The 21472-nt window shown below is 40.1% G+C and overlaps 1 protein-coding gene across 6 annotated transcripts in view; it reads left to right on the forward strand.

The window, feature by feature from the left end:
- The window catches only part of LOC140197714 (intermembrane lipid transfer protein VPS13B-like), a 1066299-nt gene that overhangs the window by 924671 nt on the left and 120156 nt on the right, over positions 1 to 21472 (forward strand). For all 6 annotated transcript variants that reach the window (XM_072258131.1, XM_072258103.1, XM_072258121.1 and 3 more), the window contains exons 39-40: positions 6234 to 6418; positions 17102 to 17298. In XM_072258131.1, the coding sequence (XP_072114232.1) occupies positions 6234 to 6418; positions 17102 to 17298 (382 nt within the window). The remainder of the gene's footprint in view (positions 1 to 6233; positions 6419 to 17101; positions 17299 to 21472) is intronic.

Genomic DNA, 21472 nt, shown 5'->3' on the forward strand with positions numbered 1-21472 from the left:
AAAAATTCACTGAGGCAGACCCTCATTGACAACTATATGACTTCCCATCAACAAGAAGCACAAATTGAAAACAAGTGACTGCAGATGCTGGAACCTGGAGCAAATAGCAAACTGCCTTAGGAACTCAACAAATCTTGTAGTATCTATGGAGCTGAGGGCCGAGGGGTCTGTTCCTGTGCAGTACCATTCTATGAAAAGGGGTGATTGAGATCATGCATAAGAACCACAGATTGTCCAGAGTGCTAGGTCAACTGTGTTCAGCATAATAAAAGATTGTTGGCTTCTCTGCCAGAAAAAGATAAGTAAGCGGTGTTATGAGAACAACCAAAGATCAAGGATCAAATTAATCATAGCCTTTTCCATTCCAAGGATGACTAGGACTGACATGTCTTTTGGGATTAAAAACAGAACTCCAGGATTCTGAAGGCAAAAGTCCAACAAAATCTGTGACCTGTAGTCCATATGGTGGCTGGAAAAAGTGTAGGAGATCCAGCAGCCAGACAGCAATCATGATGTCCATGAATTCTTATGCACTGTCGAGGCCCAGGCAATGAAGGACCCACCCAGCTGAAGGCCGAGAACAGGACTGTTCAAGGGCAGAAACTCGATCATCCCCCACTGGAAGGAGCACTCCCAAGGATAAGTGAACCAGATGTTTATCTTTAACAGAAGGTTGATATTTTATGCTCACCATTACTGTACCACCTTTTCCTTAACAAAACTTAAATCCATGAATATGAGGCCAAGTCAATGGAACATTTTTTCATGTCTCTGGACACTGGTTCACTAATGTCATAAATATGCTGATCAGCGGGAGAGTCATAGTTGCTGGTTTCTCTATTGAGCTCGTAAACCTGTTTGAATAGTTAAGGTGATTTGTCAAGATGGACATTTTGCTTCAATAAAAGCAGAAAATGTACTGCATATCCAGCAGGTGAGGCATTAGTTGTGCAGAGAGAAATGAAAATCAACTACCCTTCTTCAGAACAGGAAAAGTGAGAAAATGAGTGTGTTTCAAGTTGCAGACAGGTGGGGAGGATTGAGTGAAAGGATGAAATTAAGTTTGTCTAGGTATCTTTCAGATATCCTGCTTGGATGCTCAGTAAATGAAACTTTTAGTGTTAGTCCAAAGGCAATAATTAAAATGTTGTACATTTTAATGCATAAGCTTTTCAAAGTGTTTTCCTCCAAAAGCTGTTTCCACTGTTCACTATAACCATTTTCCGTACATTTCTTATATCTTTAAGCCTTGATACCACAGAGTGATTTATATGGCGCAGTCTCAAAATTCCTGACCAAAAGATCTTGAAAAAGCATACATCATGCATGATTTAAAACAGTGAACTTGGCAAAGAATAAAGATAAAGAGGACTGCTTAAAATCAATCTGAAAGTAAACAGACAGTTATTTGTGATAGGGGTGGCAAATCCATTGATTCCCTTGGCTGCAGAATGAACTATTATCTGCCTAATTATTTATAAGCAAATTGAAGTCAACTATCCACTTTGTGCCAATGTACCATAACAGTTTTGGAGCAAGAATCCCATTGCTGTGATGTGAAGAGAGTTTAGAAGTTTGCTTGTTCTCAGTGTCCATGACAGCATCAGACATCTTGAGGGACAGCATGGCAAACCTTCTTAATAGCCCTCTTTAGCATGCAGTTGTTTGAACATATCTGGCTTCAGCTTTCTGTGGTGGTAAATGCAGAGACACAGATTAGAAAATAAGAACATAAGAAATAGAAGCAGGAGTAGGCCATCTGGCCTGTTGAGCCTGCTCCGCCATTCAATAAGATCATGGCTGATCTGACCATGGACTCACCTGTCTTTGGGAAAAGTGGTTCCTCCTCATTTCTGTCCTAACTCTACTCCCCCGAATCTTGAGGATGTGTCCCTGAGCTCTAGTCTCATCTACCAGTGGAAACAACTTTCCTGCCACTATTCTTACCTATCCCTTTCAAAATTCTCATTGATGTTAATCAGTTGCTACACCAGGCCACTTCAGAAGTTTTCAGTCACAGAGTAAAATCTGGTATCAATCCTGAATGCAGGATTTTGACCTGAAGCATCAACAATTTCTCCCACAGATGTTGCTCAACCTGCTGAGTTGCTCGAACAGATTGCTTATTGCTGCAAATGTGGCATTTCATTTGCCGCTCCCATAGCAGATCTTGAGATGTGGATATTACCTTGATCCTTCCAATTCACCACTTTGTAGATCTTTGCTGGCCTCAAAGAAGATCAAGGTCTTAAAGTCATAGTATTATAAGTTGAAGCAGTATTCTGAATAGAGGATGATGCATCCATGGCTGACAATGGAAGTCAAAGACAACATAAAAGGAAAGAGAGAACATATAATATAGCAAAAACTAATTGGAAGTTAGAGGATTGGGAAGATTTTAAAAATCAACAGAAGGAAACTAAAAAAGCATAAGGAGAGAAAAGATGAAATCTGGAAGTAAGTTAGCCAATAATATAAAAGAGGATACCAAAAGTATGTTCAGCTATATAAAGAGTAAAAGAGAGGCAAGAGTGGATATTGGACTGCTGGAAAATATGCTGGAGAGGTGGTAATAAGGGACAAATAAATGGCAGACAAACTTAACAAGTATTTTGTGTCTGTCTTCATTGTGGAAGGTATTAACAGTATGCCAGAAATTCAGGAGTGTTGGGAGCAGAAATGGGGGTATTTGCTATTACTAAGGAGAAGATGCCTGGGAAGCCGAAAAGTCTGAAGGTAGATAAGTCACCTGGACCAGAAGGCCTATGCCCTAGCGTTCTGAAAGAGGTAGCTGAAGAATTTATGGTGGTATTAATAATGATCTTTCAAGAATCACTAGATTCTGGAATGCTTCCAGAGGAGTGAAAGATTGCAAATGTTATTCCACTCTTTAAGTAGGAAGGGAGACAAAAGAAAGGAAATTATAGCTCAGATAGCCTGACTTCAGCACTTGGGAAAATGTTGGAGTCCATTATTAGAGATGACCTTTTTGGGGTACTTGGAGATAGATAGGCCAAATTCAGCATGGTTTCCTGACAGCAAAAACTTGCCTGACAAATCTTTTAGAATTCTTTGAAGAAATAACAAGCAGAAGAGACAAATAACAATCAATGGATATTGTATTCTTAGATTTTCAGAAAGCTCTTGACAAGGAGCCATTCAAGGCTCTTAACAAGGTAAGAGTCCAAGGTATTACAGGAAAGATACTAGCGTGAGTAGAAGGTTGGCTAACTAGCAGGAGGCAAAGAGTGGGAATAAAGGAGGCCTTTTCTGGTTGACTATTTGTGTTCCTTATGGCTTTTTAGTTGCCTTCCATTGATTTCTGTAATGGGACCACTTCCTTTCATGTTATATGCCATTGATTTGGATGATGGAATTAATGGTTGTGTGGCCAGGTTTGCAGACAATATGAAGATAGATGGAAGGACAGGTAGTGGTCAGGAAGCAAGGAGTCTGCAGAAGGACTTGGACAGATTGGGAGAATAGGCAGAGAAGTGGCAGATTGAATATAGTGCAGGGAAGTGTATTGTTATGTACTTTGATAGAAGGAATAAAGGCATAGAATATTTTCTTAATGGGGAGAAAGTTCAGAATGTGGGGAGTCCTCGTGCAGGATTCCCTGAAGGTTAACTTGCAGGTTGAGTTGCTGGTAAGGAAGGGAAATGCAATATTAGCATTCATTCTGTGCTGCAACTTAAATAATGAGATCTGTTGGCCAAGTTATTTTAATGACCACATATAGGGTCCTAGTTTGTATGTTGAGATCATTACACAAGTTAATAGAATGCATTTGTCGAATGGGTGTAATGTGAACGTTTCCAAAGATATCGCAAAAAAAAATGAGGGTTGAGGAAAGAGATCAATATTTTGCATGGTTTTTAAGAAAACATTTGAAAGTGAGTAAAAGACAAAAATGGATTTGACGAAGTATTTCTACCTGTGTTTTTTATCGCATTTTCTCCCAGTAGTGAACCAAACAGAGGGGTAATGTTATAGCTGGAACTATAAAGCAGAAGAAGATTAAAGAGAGAAGGTGGGAGAGAGCAGTGGTGTGATTTGATTTTGCAGAGGAATCCCTGAAACCTGGTACATTTGTGGACCAGTATCTTGAGTAATTCAGTGAGCCTGTAATGTCGAGGAAGGGACTGAATTTTTTGCCATAAGATAAATTTGTACTTCAGAATCATATTTATGATCACTGACTTACACTCAGTGGCCACTTTATTAGATACCTCCTGCATCTAATATAACAGCCACTGAATGTATGTTTGTGGCCTTCTGCTGCTGTAGCCCATCCACTTCAAGGTTCGAAGTGATGTGCTTTCAGAGATGCTCTTCTGCACACCACTGTTGTAACACGTGGTTATTTGAGTTACTGTTACCTTCTTGTCAGCTTGAACCAGTTTGGCCATTCTCCTCTGATTTCTGTCTTTGACAAGCCATTTTCACTCACAGAACTGCTGCACACTGGATTTTTTTTTGTTTTTCTCACCATTTACTGTAACCTCTAAAGACTGTTGTGCGTGAACATTTCAGGAGATCAGCAGTTGCAGAAGTATTCAAACCACAAGTCTGGCACCAACAATCATTACACAGTCAGACTCACTTAGTTCAAATTTCTTCCCTATTCTGATGTTTATTCTGAATAAGAACTGAACTTTTTGACCATGTTTGTGTTCTTTTATGCATTGAGATGCTGCCACATGATTGGCTGATTAGATATTTACATTAATGAGCAGGTGTAGAGGTTTACATAATAAAGTGGCCACTGTGTGTATATGACATGAAGTTTGTTGTTTTGTGGCTGCAGTACAGTGCAGAGATATAAAAATTACAATATATTATGAAATAAATAGTGCAAAAAATATCAGTAATGGGATAGTGTTCATAGGTTCGTTGTCCATTTAGAAATCTGGTAGCAGAGAGGAAGAAGCTGTTCCCATTGAGTTTGGGTCTTCAAACTCCTGCACCTCATCTCCGATGGTACTGAGAAGAGGGCATTTCCTGGATGAAGGGATCTCAACCTTTTTATGCTATGGATCCCTACCATTAACAGTGGGATCCTTGGACCTCAGGTTGGGAACCCCTGTATTAGATGGTCATGGTTCTTAGTGATGGATGCCACCTTCTTGAGGTTTCTTGAAGCCATGGGATTTCTCAGATGGAGAATCAAGTGAAAAATTCAAAAGTTTCTTGATCATCTGAATGAGGAAACTTTTCTCATCTCATTTTTTAAATAGCTGGCTTCTAACTATGAGACTACACTCACCTGGTCTAATCTTGCCACCCCAAGGAAGCAGCCATTCAACACCTAATCTGTCACACTCCACTAGGTGTTTGATAGAAGTACACAAGTACCTGGAGTTAGACTTGAAAGTCAGAGAAGAGAATGCTGCTGCTGAGCTCCTCCCTTCTCCATCAATTCTCCCACCAACCATTTACACTAGGAGTAACTTACAGTCACAAATTAACTTACCAGCTTGTGCGTCTTTGAGAAATGGGATGAAACCTGCATACCCTGGAGAAGTCAAGTCCAGTTTGTTGGTACATGCATAAAGATGGTGATGTACTGTGCAATGAAAAACTTGCTTGTAGCAGCCTCACAGGCTCATAGAACATAGGGCCTGTACTGTACAGCACGGTACAGGCCCTTCGGCCCACAATGTTGTGCCACCTTTTAATCTACCCCAAGATCAATCTGACCTTTACCTCCTGTATAGCCCTCCATTTTTCTATCATCCATGTTCTTATCTAAGATTCTCTTAAATCTCCATATTGTGTCCACTTCTACCATCACCCTTGGCAGTATGTTTCATGAACGTGTCGTTCTGTAAAAAAGATCTACCTTTGACATTTCCCTTTTATTTCCTTCAATCATCTTAAAATTATGCCCTATTAGTCATTTCCATCCTGGGGAAAAAGGAGCTGACTCTAATCTTCTTATACACCTTGATCATTCCAAGATTGGGGTTGAATCTGGGGCTCTAGAGCTGTGAGAGCACTGCAGTACCTGCAGAATATTCCTGAATGGCAGAAATCTGGTTCAGTGAATGCATGTGTATGAATGAATGGTTATGTGGAAAGAAAGGGATGAACAAGTAAAATTGAAAGAAATTATAGATATCAAACGAAAGGGATACTCAAATAGAAATTGTTTGTGTATTTACTATATCGGGCTTGAATATGAATCTTTAGAACTTTTAAGTAATCTAAATTATATTTCTCATTTATAGATGCACAAAAGTTGCCAAATGTTTTTGAAGTTGTGTTTTACAATGAGACTGATGAGCATCCAGCGATGATGATGTGGAGATATCCAGAACCCCGAGCCCTGACTCTTGTTCGAATTAATCCAGTGCCTTTCAACACTACAGAAGACCCGGACATCAGCACAGCAGATCTTGGGGATGTCCTTCAGGTCTGTTGGACATAGTTTAATTTAGTTCTGCTTTTCATGGACAAACAAGTTTCTTCTGCAGACTTCTGCATAGAGACTTCACAATATGCGCAATCCAAATTTTAAAATGTCTAATATTGCAAGTGGTGCTGCAGAACTCTAAGGCACAATTTTGCTTGGAGTCCACCAGCTTCTGTGACGTTTGCACTTTAAATATCTATATATCATTTAATGTATTTCATATTTTCCTGCGGGTTAAAAAAAAATAAAAATAAGGGATTACTTAAATTTAGTTTAGAATTTGTTCTAACCAGACCCATGGAGAGCATTGCTTTCACTTGTAATGGGACTAATGGAAAAATATCTGGCATAGGGCTGCTGTAAAACCAAATACTATATTTTTTCCACATTTCCTTAGAAATTTAGTGCAAATTTCCCAGGGCTCTAAAATTACCAATTCCCAATACGAAAGAGAAAATAAATGTTAAGTTCACTGTAGTGTTTATACATGCCTGGCTTTCCGGACAGGAAGACAATTTTGATGCAGCGCAGTATTCCACAATACTTGTGGGGCAACACAGGTGAAAAAGCCGCAGCTGTGTCTTCTTTACAAAAGTCAATGCTGCAACTTTGGGCATTTTTTTTTCCTGTGAGCACTGCTTATTTGTTTCCCAAGAGTGGATTGCATTTATATTTTTGAAATCCATTCCTGCACCTTGGCCATGTGGTTTCTTATCCAGACTGAACAATTTTTGGAGGAAATGAAATGGTATTCACATCTAGTGGAATAATTCATAGTCAGGATTTTGTATGGTGATAGTGCAGGGTCTTTGAAACACACTTTAAAAACCTTGGTAAATTCTTCTTATCAATTTAGTAATTTTTGTGTCCAAATCTGAACTTTGCATGACATTGTGGCATGAGAGTTAAAAGGAAACAGGAATATTAGCAGAGCTGATGTGGGGAAATGGACCTATTTGGATGGATCTCTCAAAGAATTGGCTGAGGCAGGATGGAACAAGTGACTGTCATGCATGATTGTGATCCTGTTGGAGCTTCCTCTCATTCTTCTTTTTATTTTACAAAGTTATGTACTTTGCTTCTGACTTATGTGGCACATAGTGACTTATAGATTTGTTTGAACTTGTTTCTAGCAGTAGTGACATAGTTTGCTGGCTGGCTCATTAGAAATGGATGGAGGTAGATGTTTTTGAGAGATCAAGGAATTGCAGGCAATGGGGAACTGATACAGTGGAAGAGGTAGGGTCCTCCATAATCATGGTGAATGACAGACGTGGGGACCAGGTGGACTATACTGCTCCTATTTTCATGCTTTCTATCCTCTTTGTAAGAATAATATGAGAAGATATTTGAAACCGTGCTGAACCGAATGCTAAAGAATTCTAAGGTAGCACCTAATATTAGATCCATCAGTAGAAGGGATGTTGCAGCCATGAAATAAGGGTATTGCAAGCAATAACATGCTGTTAAAATGGAGAATGAATGCCAGGGAGAAATGCATCTCATTTAGGACAAACTTTAAATTTTAACAACTTTAGGAGAGAGAAAATGGAGGAGAAAATGGATTGGCACATTATATGGATTATTCTCTTGCATTGGTTAAAATATCAACAAAATTTTGCAAAATATAGCTGCTCCTGTGCAGTTAAATGATCGAAATGATCATTGTCAAACAATATGGAGCATTGCACCACATGAGATATCAGGACAGATGTGTAGAAACATGGTCAGGGAGAGATTTTTTAACAAAAATCTTAAGAAAAAATGGCCAGGAGCGCCACAGAGGGAACTCTAGGGCACAGGGCAAGAGCAGCAGCTGAATGCGTGCTGCCTCTGGAGGAGTAATTAAAATTGGGACTGATTACAAAGTTAGAGTTGGAAGTGTGCAGTGATTTTGTCAGACTGGAAAATGTTACAAAGTTAGGGAGTCTCTGGAGAGAGATATGGTCAAAAGCTCACATTGGGAAACATTTCTTGGGAGCACTTAGCACTGAGTAACATGTTCCATCAAATCTGTATGGTGTTGGTGCAGTATTTCACTTGTTTTCTAAATGTATTTTGCTTGTGTAGCGTAATTTTGCACAATATCTTTGAGAGTGGCTTTCATATACAGTACTGTCCAAAAGTCTTGGGGACATATATATAGCTAGGGTGCCTAAGACCTTTGCACAGTACTGTATTTATAAATGTGGAGCGGAGAGTAGAGTGGAGTGGAGATTGTATATCTGGCGGGTGCAAGGATGTTGAGAATGGTGAAGATGGAGCACCACTGGCGGGGTGTGGAATAGCTGGCAGAGAAGGAATGCCAGGGGTGGGGGTGGCGTGTGTGCAGATACACCCAACCTTGAGACACCAGGCAAGCTATTTTTGATATCAAACAGTTGGTTAATTGATCATTGCAGAATGTCTCTGTGGTGCTTCCCACTCCTTACTTTCTCCCTTCCCCTTTTCTCTACCATGATTTCCCTCTCCCTGCAACTTTCCCACTCTGTCCACAACAGAGACCCATAGCAGAATTAAGTTTATTGTCACTCACTTATGTCCTGAATTTTTTTTTTTGTGTAGCAGCAGTACAATGCAGTACATAAAATTACTATAGTATTGTGCAAAAGTCTTAGGCACCCTACCTATGTATATGTGCGTAAGACTTTTGCACAGTACTATAACTCTGTATTTTGAAAAACAATCAAAGCTATCAAAATACAGCACTTGCCATAGGAATGGTCTCTATTTTGTTGCATATAACGCATGCATCATGTAAATTCAGGCTCTTAGTTCAGAATTGGCTGTCAAGTCTAGAAAAATAATGGTCCCATGGGCTGACTGGTTTTTTTGTGTTGTCAGATCAAACACTGCTGTGCTGAATCAAACATTAATATTGCAGTCATAAATCTGCTTCAGTTTCAGGACTACTTTATTGATGTAATGTTAAGTACACAAAATTAAAATATACATTCAAATTAGTTATAAAGAAATAGTGATAAAGAAAGTACCTATAAAGGAAGTCTAAACTTGAGTCATTTTAGCTTTCGGTGAGTATATAACTGGTTGCTGTTGGATCAAATGCTGTGCTAAACCATTGCAAAATTACTGGTGGACTGCAATACCTGGCAAGCTGTGTAACAAATGGGTTTCCTAGCAGGTGTATAGAAGGGTAGCTTATCAGAAGGTGTATAATTGAAGGACACAGAAGGAATGGCTGATCGGAATGGTATTGAATAGACAGTTCATAGAGTGTAGCGGGTGGCCAATAAAAGTGTGAAGAGGGAGAAAATATAATGGATGAAGTGCTTGGCAGTAAGGTTATTCAAAAGGTACAGAGTATAAATAACAGAAAACCGAACAGGTGGCCAGTTGGATATTGACACCCCTCAGATGACTTAAACACAATTAGAACTATCCCTATATTTCTGCTTAATCTTTCATCATTTTACCTTTCTTTTTATCTTTCTACTGAATTGATTAATCTATTAATTGATGTTTTACTTATTCGGAAGATGTACAGTAGGCATTGCTAATAAGGCCAATATTTGTTGCTGTTTTTAATTGTCCCTTGGACTGAGTGGTCTTTTCAAAGGGAAATCAAGATGAAACCACACTGGTGGGTCTGAAGTCATGTGCAATAAAGAATGGTAAAATAATCTAAATTTCTTTCCCTGAAGAGTATTAACGAACCAAAACATTTTAACACAAGAATGTAAACACGAGGAATTCTGCAGATGCTGGAAATTCAAGCAACACACGTCAAATTTGCTGGTAAACGTAGCAGGCCAGGCAGCATCTCTAGGAAGAGGTACAGTCGATGTATCGGGCCGAGACCCTTTGTCAGTCCTGATGAAAGGTCTCAGCCTGAAACGTCGACTGTACCCCTTGCTGGAGATGCTGCCTGGCCTGCTACGTTCACCAGCAAATTTGATGTGTGTTGCTTAACACAAGAATGTTGGCCAACATTTTCAAAATTTTCTTTTTGTGCACCACCATACCTAAGGAGAAATTGAATTGTGCATAATTAGACATTTGCCAAGATCCATATAAAGAAGTTAGGTTTAAGGTGAATGGACATTGTGTGAGTGGGCCACTGTTAGAGTGGGGAGTTGAGGCTTTAGCTCATCGAGGCGTAGACTGTAGGAGAATTTTTTCTCATTATTTACTTTTTCTTTCTTACTGTACATTTAGAGCAGTGAGATTGCCAGGTGGGATAGTGGAATGCTCCTCTTGCAGGATGTGGGAAGGCAGGGAGACCTCCAATGCCCCTGATTACTATACCTGAAGGATGTGCATCCAGCTGCAACTTCTAACAGACAGTGTTAAGGAGTTTGAGCTGGAACTGGATGAGCTCCGGATCACTTGGGAGGCTGAGTGATTGATAGACAGGATGAGGGAAGTAGTTATACCCTAGATGTGGAACACAGGTAACTGGTGACCATCAGGAGGGAGAAAGAGAATAGGTAGCCAGTACAGAGTACCCATGTGGATGTTCCCCTCATCAGCAGGTATACGGTTTGGATACTGTTGGGTGGGTGGATGACCTACCAGAAAAAAGCAGACCCTGGCACTGAGTCTGGCTCTGTGGCTCAGAAGAGAAGAGGGAGAAGAGGTGAGCTGTAGTAATAGGAGGTTCATGGCTTAGGGAGAACGGAAAAGAGGTTCTGTGGACAAGAACGAGATTCCTGGATGGTATGTTGCCTTATGGTGCCAGGGTCATGGACATCCTGGATTGAGTCCACAGCATTCTTAAGTGGGAGGATGAGCAGCCAGAGGTCATGGTCCATGTTGGTACCAATGAGTAGGAGTGATGACGAGGTCCTGTAAAGTGAGTTCGGGACATTTAGGTGGTAAGTTAAAGGACAGGACCTCCAGGGTTGTGATCTCAGGATTACGACCTGTGCCACATGCTAGTGAGGCCAGAAACAGAAAGATCATACCGTTTAACACATGGCTAAGGAGATGGTGTAAGAGGGAGGGCTTCAGATTTTTGGATCATTGTGCTGTCTTCCAGGGAAGATGGGATGTGTACAAAAGAGATGGTTTTCACCTGAACGGGAGAAGTACTAATATCCTAGCAGAAGGTATGCTTGTGTTGCACAGGGAGGCTTTAAGCTAGAGTTGCAGGGGGATGGTAAACAGAGTGCCAGAACAGTCATTGGAGTGATTATGGAAAAGGATGTTGTTAAGCCTATGTACAAGGTCAGGAATCAAAAGGTTGAGCATGATAGGGTTAATATTCTGAGCTGTGTATATTTCGATTCAAGGAGTACGGTAGGAAAGGCGGATGACTTTGGGGCATGGATCAGTACGTGGAGTTATGACTCTGTAGCCACTAGTGAAACCTGGTTGCAGGAGGGGCAGGACTGGCAGCTCAACATTCCAGGGTTTTGTTTTTTAAATGTAAGCAAGAGGGATTAAGGGGGGAATACTGGCATTACTAGTCAGGAAAAGCGTCATGTCATGTCAATGCTCAGTCAGGACTTGCTGTAGAGCTCATCTAGTGAAATTTATGGGCAGAACTGAAGAATAAGAAAGGTATGACCACTTTAATAGGATTACATTATAAACCGCCCATCAGACCACGGGATTTATAGGAGCAAATAGACTGTTGCAAGAAACATAAGGTTGTCATAGTAAGTGATTTTTACTTGCCACATATTGACTGGGGCTCCCATACTGTAAAAGGGCTGAATGGAAAAGAGTTTGCCAGATGTGTTCAGGGAAGATTCCTTCATCAGTACATAGAAATTCCAAATAGAGAGAGTGTGATACTAGATATTCCATTAGAGAATGAGACAAGGCATGTGACAGAAGGTGGTGTAGGGGAACACTTTGCATCTTGTGATCATACTGCTGTTAGTTTCAAGGCAATTATGGAAAAGGATTGGTGTGGTCCTGGAGTTGATATTCTAAGTTGGAGAAAGGCCAATTTTGATGGTATCAGAGAGGATCTGGTAAATGTGGATTAGGACAGGTTGTTTTCTGGCAAAAGCGTACTTGGATGATAGGTTTAAGGAACCTTGGTTTTTGAGAGGTATTGAGGTCCTGGTTAAGAAAAAGAAGGAGGTGCATAGTAGGTATAAACATGTAAGAACAAATGAGATACTTGAGTGTAAGAAATGCAAGAGAATGCTTAAGAAGGAAAGTAGGAGAGCTAAAAGAAGACATGAGGTTGCTCCAGCAGACAAAGTGAAGGAGAATCCCAAGGGCTTCTACAGATCTGGACCAGCTAGAAGAATGGGCTAAAAAATGGCAGATGGAGTTTAATGCAGACAAGTGTGAGATGTTTCACTTTAGAAGGACCATCCAAGGTATGTCTTATGAAGTGAGCAGTAGGGCACTGAGGAGTGTGGTAGAACAGAAGGATCTGAGAATATAGATCCACAATTTCTTGAAAGTGGCATCATAAGTAGAATCTGAATCAGGTTGAATATCACTGGTATACAGAGCCGATAAAAAGTATTCACCCCGCCCCCCCCCGGAAGTGTTCATGTTTTATTGTTTAACAACATTGAATCACAGTAGATTTAATTTGGCTTTTTTGACACTGATCAACAGAAAATGAAATGGGTAACCCTGAGTAATTTCTAAGGTAAGGACGTGTTCGGCACAGCTTTGAGGGCAGAAGGGCCTGTATTGTGCTGTAGGTTTTCTATGTTTCTATGTAAAATGAAAACATATCTACAAAATGATCTAAATTAATTACAAATCTAAAACACAAAATAATTGATTGCATAAGTATTCACCACTTTTAATATGACACGCCAAATCATTGGTGCAGCTAAATGGTTTTAGAAGTCACATAATTAATTAAATGGAGATCGTTTTTGGAGATCTGTGTGCAGTCAAGGTGTTTCAATTGATTATAGTAAAAATACACCTGTATCTGGAAGATCCAACTGTCTGTGAGTCAGTATCCTGGCAAAAACAAAAGAACACTCCAAGCAACTTCATGAAAAGATTATTGAAAAGCATAATTCAGGAGATGGGTAGAAGAACATTTCCAAGTCACTAAATATCACTTGGAGTATATTTAAGTCAATCATCAAGAAATGGAAGGAACGTGGCACAGCTGTAAATCTGCCCAGAGCAGGCCGCCCTCAAAAACTGAGTGACCATGCAAGAGGGGGCGAATGAGGGAGGCCACAAAGAGACCTATGACAACTCTGGAGGAGGTACAAGCTTCAGTGGCTGAGATGGGAGAGACTGTGCATACAACAACTGTTGCTCAGGTGCTTCACCATCTGTAGCATTATGGGACAGTGGCAAAGAGAAAGCCACTGTTGAAAAAAATTCGCATAAAATCTCAGCTAGAGTTTGCCAGAAGGTATGTGGGAGACTCTGAAGTCAGCTGGAAGAAGTTTCTATGGTCCTATGAAACCAAAATTGAGCTTTTGACCATCAGACTAAACGCTATGTTTGGCATGAGCCCAAAACTGTGCATCATTAAAAACACACTATCCCTACTGTGAAGTTTGGTGGCGTCTGTATCGTGCTTCACTGCAGCAGGACCTGGAAGGCTTCTGAAGATAGAAGGTAAAATGAATGCAGCAGAATACAGGGAAATGCTGGAGGAAAACCTGATGCAGTCTCCTGGAGAACGATGGCTTGGCAGAAGATTTGTTTTCCAGCAAGACCGTTACCCCAAAGCTACACAAGAATAGCTTAAAAACAACAAAGTTAATATCCTGGAATGGCCAACTCAGAGTCCAAACTTCAATCCAATTGAGAATTTGAGGCTGGACTTGAAAAGGGCTGTTCACAGACGATCCCCATGCAATCTGACAGAGCTTGAGCAGTTTTGTAAAGAAGAGTATGGGAAAATTGCAGGGTCCAGATGTGCAAAGCTGATAGGGACCTATCCATACAGACAAGGCTGTAATTGCTGCCAAAGGTGCATCTATAAAATACTGACTTGAAGAGGGAGAGTAATTAAATACTGACTTGAAGGAGGTGATTAATTATGCAATCAATTATTTTGTGTTTAATAATTGAAAGAAATTTAGACCAATTTGTAGAAACTTGTTATCGCTTTGACATGAAAGAGTCTCTTCTGTTCATTAGTGTCAAAAAAGCCAAATTAAATCCACTGTGATTCATTGATGTAAAACAATAAAACATGAAAACTTCCAAAGGGGGTGAGTACTTTCTTTAAGCACTATACATCGAGGTTTATTGTCTTTGCAGCAACAGTACAATGCACTACATAATAATAGAGAAAAAATGTACATTACAGTAAGTATATATGTATGTGCAAAAAATAAAAAAAGAAGTTGTGAGGTTGTGTTCATGGGCTCAATGTCCACTCAGCAATTTGATGGCAAAGGAGAAGAAGCTGTTATTGCATCGTTCAGTGTGTGCCTTCAGGCTCCTGTACCTCCTTCCTGATAGTATCAATGAGAATAGGGCATGTCCTAAGAGTTGGGGTCGTAAAAAAAGCATTTGGCACATTGGCCTTCCTAAATCAATGTATTAAGTACAGAAGTTGGATTGCTATGTTGAAATTGTACTGCATTTCAGTGAGGTCTAATTTGGAGTATTTTGTATTTCATCTATCACACAAGAAAGATGTACTTAACAAGATTGAAAGTGTGCAGAGAAAATTTACAAGGATGTTGCCAGGACTTGAGGACCTGAGTTATAGGGAGAGGTTGAATATGTTAGGACTTTATTCTTTAGAATGTAGAAGATTAACAGATTTGATAGAGGTATGCAAAATTATGAGGGGTATAGATAGAATAAATGCAAGCAGGCTTTTTCAACTGGTGGTGAGACTTTAACAAGAGGTCATAGGTTAAGGGTGAAAGATTAATGTTTAAGGGGAATATGAGGGTTAGCTTCTTCACTCAGAGGGTGCTGAGAGTGCAGAATGAGTCACCAATGCAAACGGTGGATGCAAGGTAAATTTCAACATTTAAGAGAAATTTGGATAGGTACGTGAATGGGATGGGTATGGAGGGCTATGGTCCTGGTGCAGTTTGATGGGACTAGCTAAATTAATTGTTGGCACAGACAGACTAGGGGGGCCAAAGGGCCTGTTTCTATGCCGTGGTGTTCTGCGATCTTAGTTTCATGAAACTTATTGGGCAGAAACAGGCCATTCAACACAGTTGGTCTGTTATAATGTTTTTGTTCCACATGAGCTTCATTCAACTCAACATTATCCAAACCCGTCAAAATCCTTTGGCTGTTATGATATTGGTGAATTAAGTTGATCTATCATTATCATGGATACTGAAGTACAGTGAAAAATTTTGTTTTGCATGCCATCAATACAATTATTTCATCACATAAGTACATTGAGTTGGTACAAGGGAAAAGAATAACAGAATGCAGAGTGGTGTTGCAGATACAGGCAGACAATAAGCTGTGAGGCTATAGCAAGGTAGACTGAGATCGAGTCCATCATCATACCAAGGGACCATTCAGTAGACTTAAAACAATGGGGTTGAAGCAGTCCTTGAGCCTGCTGGTATATGATTTTCATCTTCTGTATCTTCTGCCAAATGGGAGAGGGGAGAAGCAAAGATGTCTAAGCTGGGTGTGGTCTTTGGTAATGTTGACTGCTTTACTGAGGCAATGAGATTGTTTGGCAGTATTGTTTAGCATCTGTTTGAATGCACAGATAACCCAAGTGATTGTGTTTATAAATCACCTTTTATCGGTTAACTTCTTATGCATTTTTTGTTTGACTTCTGTTTGTTAGAAGAAAATAAACTAACACTAAACATTATATTTCAAAGAATTACACCCAAAGGAGGTCTGAATCTTAGCAATCAGAACTTATCACCTGATGCCAGCATTTAGATTTGGGAAGGTCAAACAAAGTTGTGGAATAAACTTTAAATGCGAGATACTGAGAAATAAAGTGACTCATGAGCTCAAGAGTGCAGAAAAGAGCATGACATTGTTTTGGACGCTAATCATCTGGGACATGGCCCCTCAAGATTACTATCACTAGGGAGGAGTTACTAGCATGAAGACCAACACTCAATGATTTATGAAAAGCTCCTTCCCCTCTGTCATCAGATTTATGAACAGTTTCTGAATACTACCTCATTATTCATATTTGTTTATACTATTATTTATTTCGTAATTTATAATAATTTTCTATCTTTGCATTGTACTGCTGCCACAAACCAACAAATTTCACATCATATAAGAGTGATAAAAAATGTGTTTCTGATTCAGATTCAGAATCAGGTACAAATATTAAATACTATGAAGGCATACAGGATAATTGCCTTCAGTTGATCATATTTGAACTATATAAGACACTAGTGAGGCTATATTTAAAATGTTTTGTATTGGCATGGACTCAATGGGCTATTGCAACAATTCTATGATTCTCGTTCAGGATGGCACTGTATAGGATGGATGTGATAGCACTGGTGAGGGTGTAAAGTAGATTTATGAAGCACCGGACTCAATTACTTTGGAAAATGTGTTAATGTATGTGAGAATTTGCGTCAAGTCAGTTCACCTTTTACCCAGTGAGCACAGAGAGTATGTATGGTCTCTCCTCCTGGGCTATACACAGTACTTTCTTCAAATATTTGACTTATATTGTTCTATATGATTTGAGTCCACAAGTATACCCAGGGGTCCATTCTACCCTTTCAAATACATTATGGGCAATACCTGAGTGGTTTGCTTGGCAGTGATAATTTCTTTCTTGTTATTTATTTGAAACAGGTACCATGCGGCCTAGAGTACTGGGATGAACTTCAACAAATATTTGTGGATTATCGTGAATTTAGCTTGTCAGAAAGCAAAGCGTGTGAGCTACAGCTGCCTAACGTCACATTGGCTAGTGATCAGAAGGAGCTGGTGGCTTCTGACCTGTGGAGGATAGTTCTTAATAACAATCAAGAAATTGCTGAAGAGCAGAGGTAAGAATAGAGTCTATTGCAATTCTATTGAAAGTGAGTGTTGGCTGAATGGAGAACTCTATTATTAGATTCCTGGAGACTCCAATGAAGAACAAATAGATTGATTTTGAATAATTCATAATTGACATCGAAGACCTATCTCTTTGATATTATGCTTCCTTTTTTTTAAAAAACAATTATCTTCAAACTATGATCAAGAGGTCACACTCTGGACCTTGAGTTAAAGTCCAAGCAATGGTTGTTATCAATTATCCCGAACTTAGCTGCTGATTCTCCAAACTCAGAGCCATAGAAAGAGTCATACAGGCCTTCCAGCACAACTGGCCTGTGCTGATCAAGATGCCCATTCAAGCTACTCTACTCCTGTTTGCTCATACTTGACCCAAATTCATCTAATCCTTTCTCATCCATGGACCATTCCAGCTGTTGTTTAAAACTTGTTTTTGTGCCTGTCTCAACCACATTCTTTGGCAGTTCATTCCATATATATACTATCAGCTAAAGACTGGAGGCCCAGAGGCAGCATATCCTGAGGTTGGAGGCCTGTCTGTGTGTGGGTGGGTGGGAGATGATTGTTAAAGTTAAAAATAACCTGTAAATAATCAGTTAACTAATTGTTTCTGTGAAAGATAAAAGGACAGTTTTATTTTTTATGGGTTGGATGAGCTCATTTTGATAAAACAATAAATTATCTGTCACATTTATTGCCAGTTTTGAATGAACTCTGTCCAATTTAAAAGATTAGAATGCTTCTTGCAAGATCCCTTCCCCATCACCTACCACCGTGATGAAAACATTCATTGTTGCTGGGGCTAATTCCTGTGTAACAGCACAGAAGGAGTACCTTCTGCTGATAGACTGCAGTAGCTCAAGAAAGCTGATGACTACACCTGTAAAAGGTGCATCCAGCTGCAGCTCCTGACAAACTGAGTTAAGGAGCTGGAGCTGGAGCTGGATAAACTTCGGATCATTCGGGAGGCAGAGGCAGAAATAAACAGGAGTTACAGTGAGATAGTCACCCCTAAGAGTCAGGAGACAGGTAGCTGGGTGACTGTCAGGAGAGGGAAGAGGAATAGACAGAATGAGCAGAGCACCCCTGTGGCTGTTCCAACCAATAATAAGTACATCGTTTTGGATACTGTTGATGGGGATGACCTATCAGGGACAAGTTGCAGTGGTTGTGTCTCTGGCACCGAGATGGGACCCTCAAGTCAGAAGGGAAGGAGGGAAAAGAGAAGAGCAATAGTGATAGGGGATTCGATAGTTAGGGGGACAGATAAGAGGTTCTGTGAAAGAGATCGGAATCATGGATGGTCTGTTGCCTCCCTGGTGCCAAGGTCCGCGATATCTCGGATCGAGTTCTTGGTATTCTCAAGAGGGAGGATGAGTAGCTGGATGTCGTGGTCCACTTAGGGACCAATGACGTGGGTAGGAAGAGTGAGGAGGTCCTGAAAGGTGAGTTTTGGGAGTTAGGCGCCAAGTTAAAGGACAGGACCTCCAGGATAGCAATCTCAGGATTGCTACCAGTGCCACGTGCAGGCGAGTTTAGAAATAGTAAGATAGTGCAGATCAACATGTGGCTGAAGACGTGGTGCAGGAAGGAGGGCTTCAGATTTATAGATAATTGGGCAGTTTTCCAGGGAAGCTGGGACCTGTTCCAGTGGGACAGTTTACATCTGAACTGGAGGGGGACAAATATTCTTGCAGGTAGGTTTGCTAGAGAGGCTCCGGTGGATTTAAACTAGATATAAGGGGGGAGGGGAACCAGAGTGTAGGAACAGATGTAGGGGAGAAGGAAGAAAAAGAAAATAGTAAAGTTGTTTGCACCGTTAGTGATAAACAGAGAGTAAGAGGTGGAAAATTTCTTAAATGCATTTATTTTAATGCTAAGAGCATTATAAGAAAGGTGGATGAGCTTAAAGCATGGATTGATACCTGGAAGTATGATGTGGTAGCTATTAGTGAAACATGGTTACAGGAGGGGTGTGATTGGCAACTAGATATTCCTGGATTTAATTGCTTCAGGTGTGATAGAATTGGAGGGACAAGAGGGAGAGGTGTTGCATTGCTTGTCAGAAAACATATTACAGCGGTGCTCTGGCAGGATAGATTAGAGGGTTCGTCTAGGGAGGCTATTTGGGTGGAATTGAGGAATGGGAAAGGTGTAGTAACACTTATGGGGGTGTATTATAGACCACCAAATGGGGAGCGAGAATTGGAGGAGCAAATTTGTAAGGAGATAGCAGATATTTGTAGTAAGTACAAGGTTGTAATTATGGGAGATTTAATTTTCCACACATAGACTGGGAGGCCCATACTGTAAAAGGACTGGATGGTTTGGAGTTTGTAAAATGTGTGCAGGATAGTTTTTTGCAGCAATACATAGAGGAACCAACTGGAGAAGGGGCAGTGTTGGATCTCCTGTTAGGGAATGAGATAGGTCAGGTGACCGAGGCTTGTGTTGGGGAGCACTTTGGGTCCAGTGATCACAATGCCATTAGATTCAGTATAATTATGGAGACGGATAGGTATGGACCCAGGGTTGAGATTTTTGATTGGAGAAAGGCTAACTTTGAGGAGATACGAAAGGATTTAGAAGGAGTGGATTGGGACAATTTGTTTTATGGGAAGGATGTAATAGAGAAATGGAGGTCATTTAAAGGTGAAATCTTGAGGGTTCAGAATCTTTATGTTCCTGTTAGGTTGAAAGGAAAGGTTAGGAAAGGTTAAAAGTTTGAGAGAGCCATGATTTTCAAGGGATATTGGGAACTTGGTTTGGAAAAAGAGAGATATCTACAATAAATATAGGTAGCATGGAGTAAATAAGGTGCTTGAGGAATATAAAGAATGTAAAAAGAATCTTAAGAAAGAAATTACAAAAGCTAAAAGAAGATATGAGGCTGCTTTGGCAAGTAAGGTGATAATAAATCCCAAGGATTTCTACAGTTGTATTAATAGCAAAAGGATAGTGAGGGATAAAATTGGTCCCTTAGAGAATCAGAGTGGACAGCTATGTGTGGAGCCAAAAGAGTTGGGGGAGATTCTGAACAATTTCTTCTCTTCGGTATTCACTAAGGGGAAGGATATTGAATTGTGTAAGATAAGGGAAACAGGTAGGGAAGTTATGGAAACTATGATGATTAAAGAAGAGGAAGTACTGGCGCTTTTAAGGAATATACAAGTGGATAAGTCTCCGGGTCCTGACAGGATATTCCCTAGGACCTTGAGGGAAGTTAGTGTGGAAATAGCAGGGGCTCTGACAGAAATATTTCAAATGTCATTAGAAATGAGGATGGTGCCGGAGGATTGGCATATTGCTCATGTTGTTCCATTGTTTAAAAAGGGTTCTAAGAGTAAACCTAGCAATTATTGGCCTGTGAGTTTGACGTCAATGGTGGGTAAATTGATGGAAAGTATTCTTAGAGATGGTATATATAATTATCTGGATAGACAGGGTCTGATTAGGATCAGTCAACATGGATTTGTGCGTGGAAGGTCATGTTTGACAAATCTTATTGACTTTTTTGAAGAGGTTACCAGGAAAGTTGACGAGGGTAAAGCAGTGGATGTTGTCTATATGGACTTCAGTAAGGCCTTTGACAAGGTTCCACACGGAAGGTTAGTTAAGAAGGTTCAATCGTTAGGTATTAATATTGAAGTAGCAAAATGGATTCAGCAGTGGCTGGATGGGAGATGCCAGAGAGTAGTGGTGGATAACTGTTTGTCAGATTGGAGGCTGGTGTCTAGTGGTGTGCCTCAGGGATTTGTACTGTGTCCAATGTTGTTTGTCATATACATTAGTGATCTGGATGATGAGGTGGTAAATTGAATGAGTAAGTATGCAGATGATACTAAGATAGGTTGAGTTTTGGATAATCAAGTAGGTTTTCAAAGCTTACAGAGAGATTTAGGCCAGTTAGAAGAGTGGGCTGAAAGATGGCAGATGGAGTTTAAATTTGAAAAATGTGTGGTGCTACATTTTGGTAGGACTAATCAAAATAGGGCATACATGGTAAATGGTAGGGCATTGAAGAATGCAGTAGAAGAGAGGGATCTAGGAATAATGGTGCATAGTTCCCTGAAGGTGGAATTTCATGTGGATATTGTGGTGAAGAAAGCTTTTGGTATGCTGGCCTTCATAAATCACAGCATTGAGTATAGGAGTTGGGATGTA

This window comes from Mobula birostris, chromosome 1 (genome assembly GCF_030028105.1).
Source record: "Mobula birostris isolate sMobBir1 chromosome 1, sMobBir1.hap1, whole genome shotgun sequence".
Lineage (NCBI taxonomy): Eukaryota > Metazoa > Chordata > Chondrichthyes > Myliobatiformes > Myliobatidae > Mobula > Mobula birostris.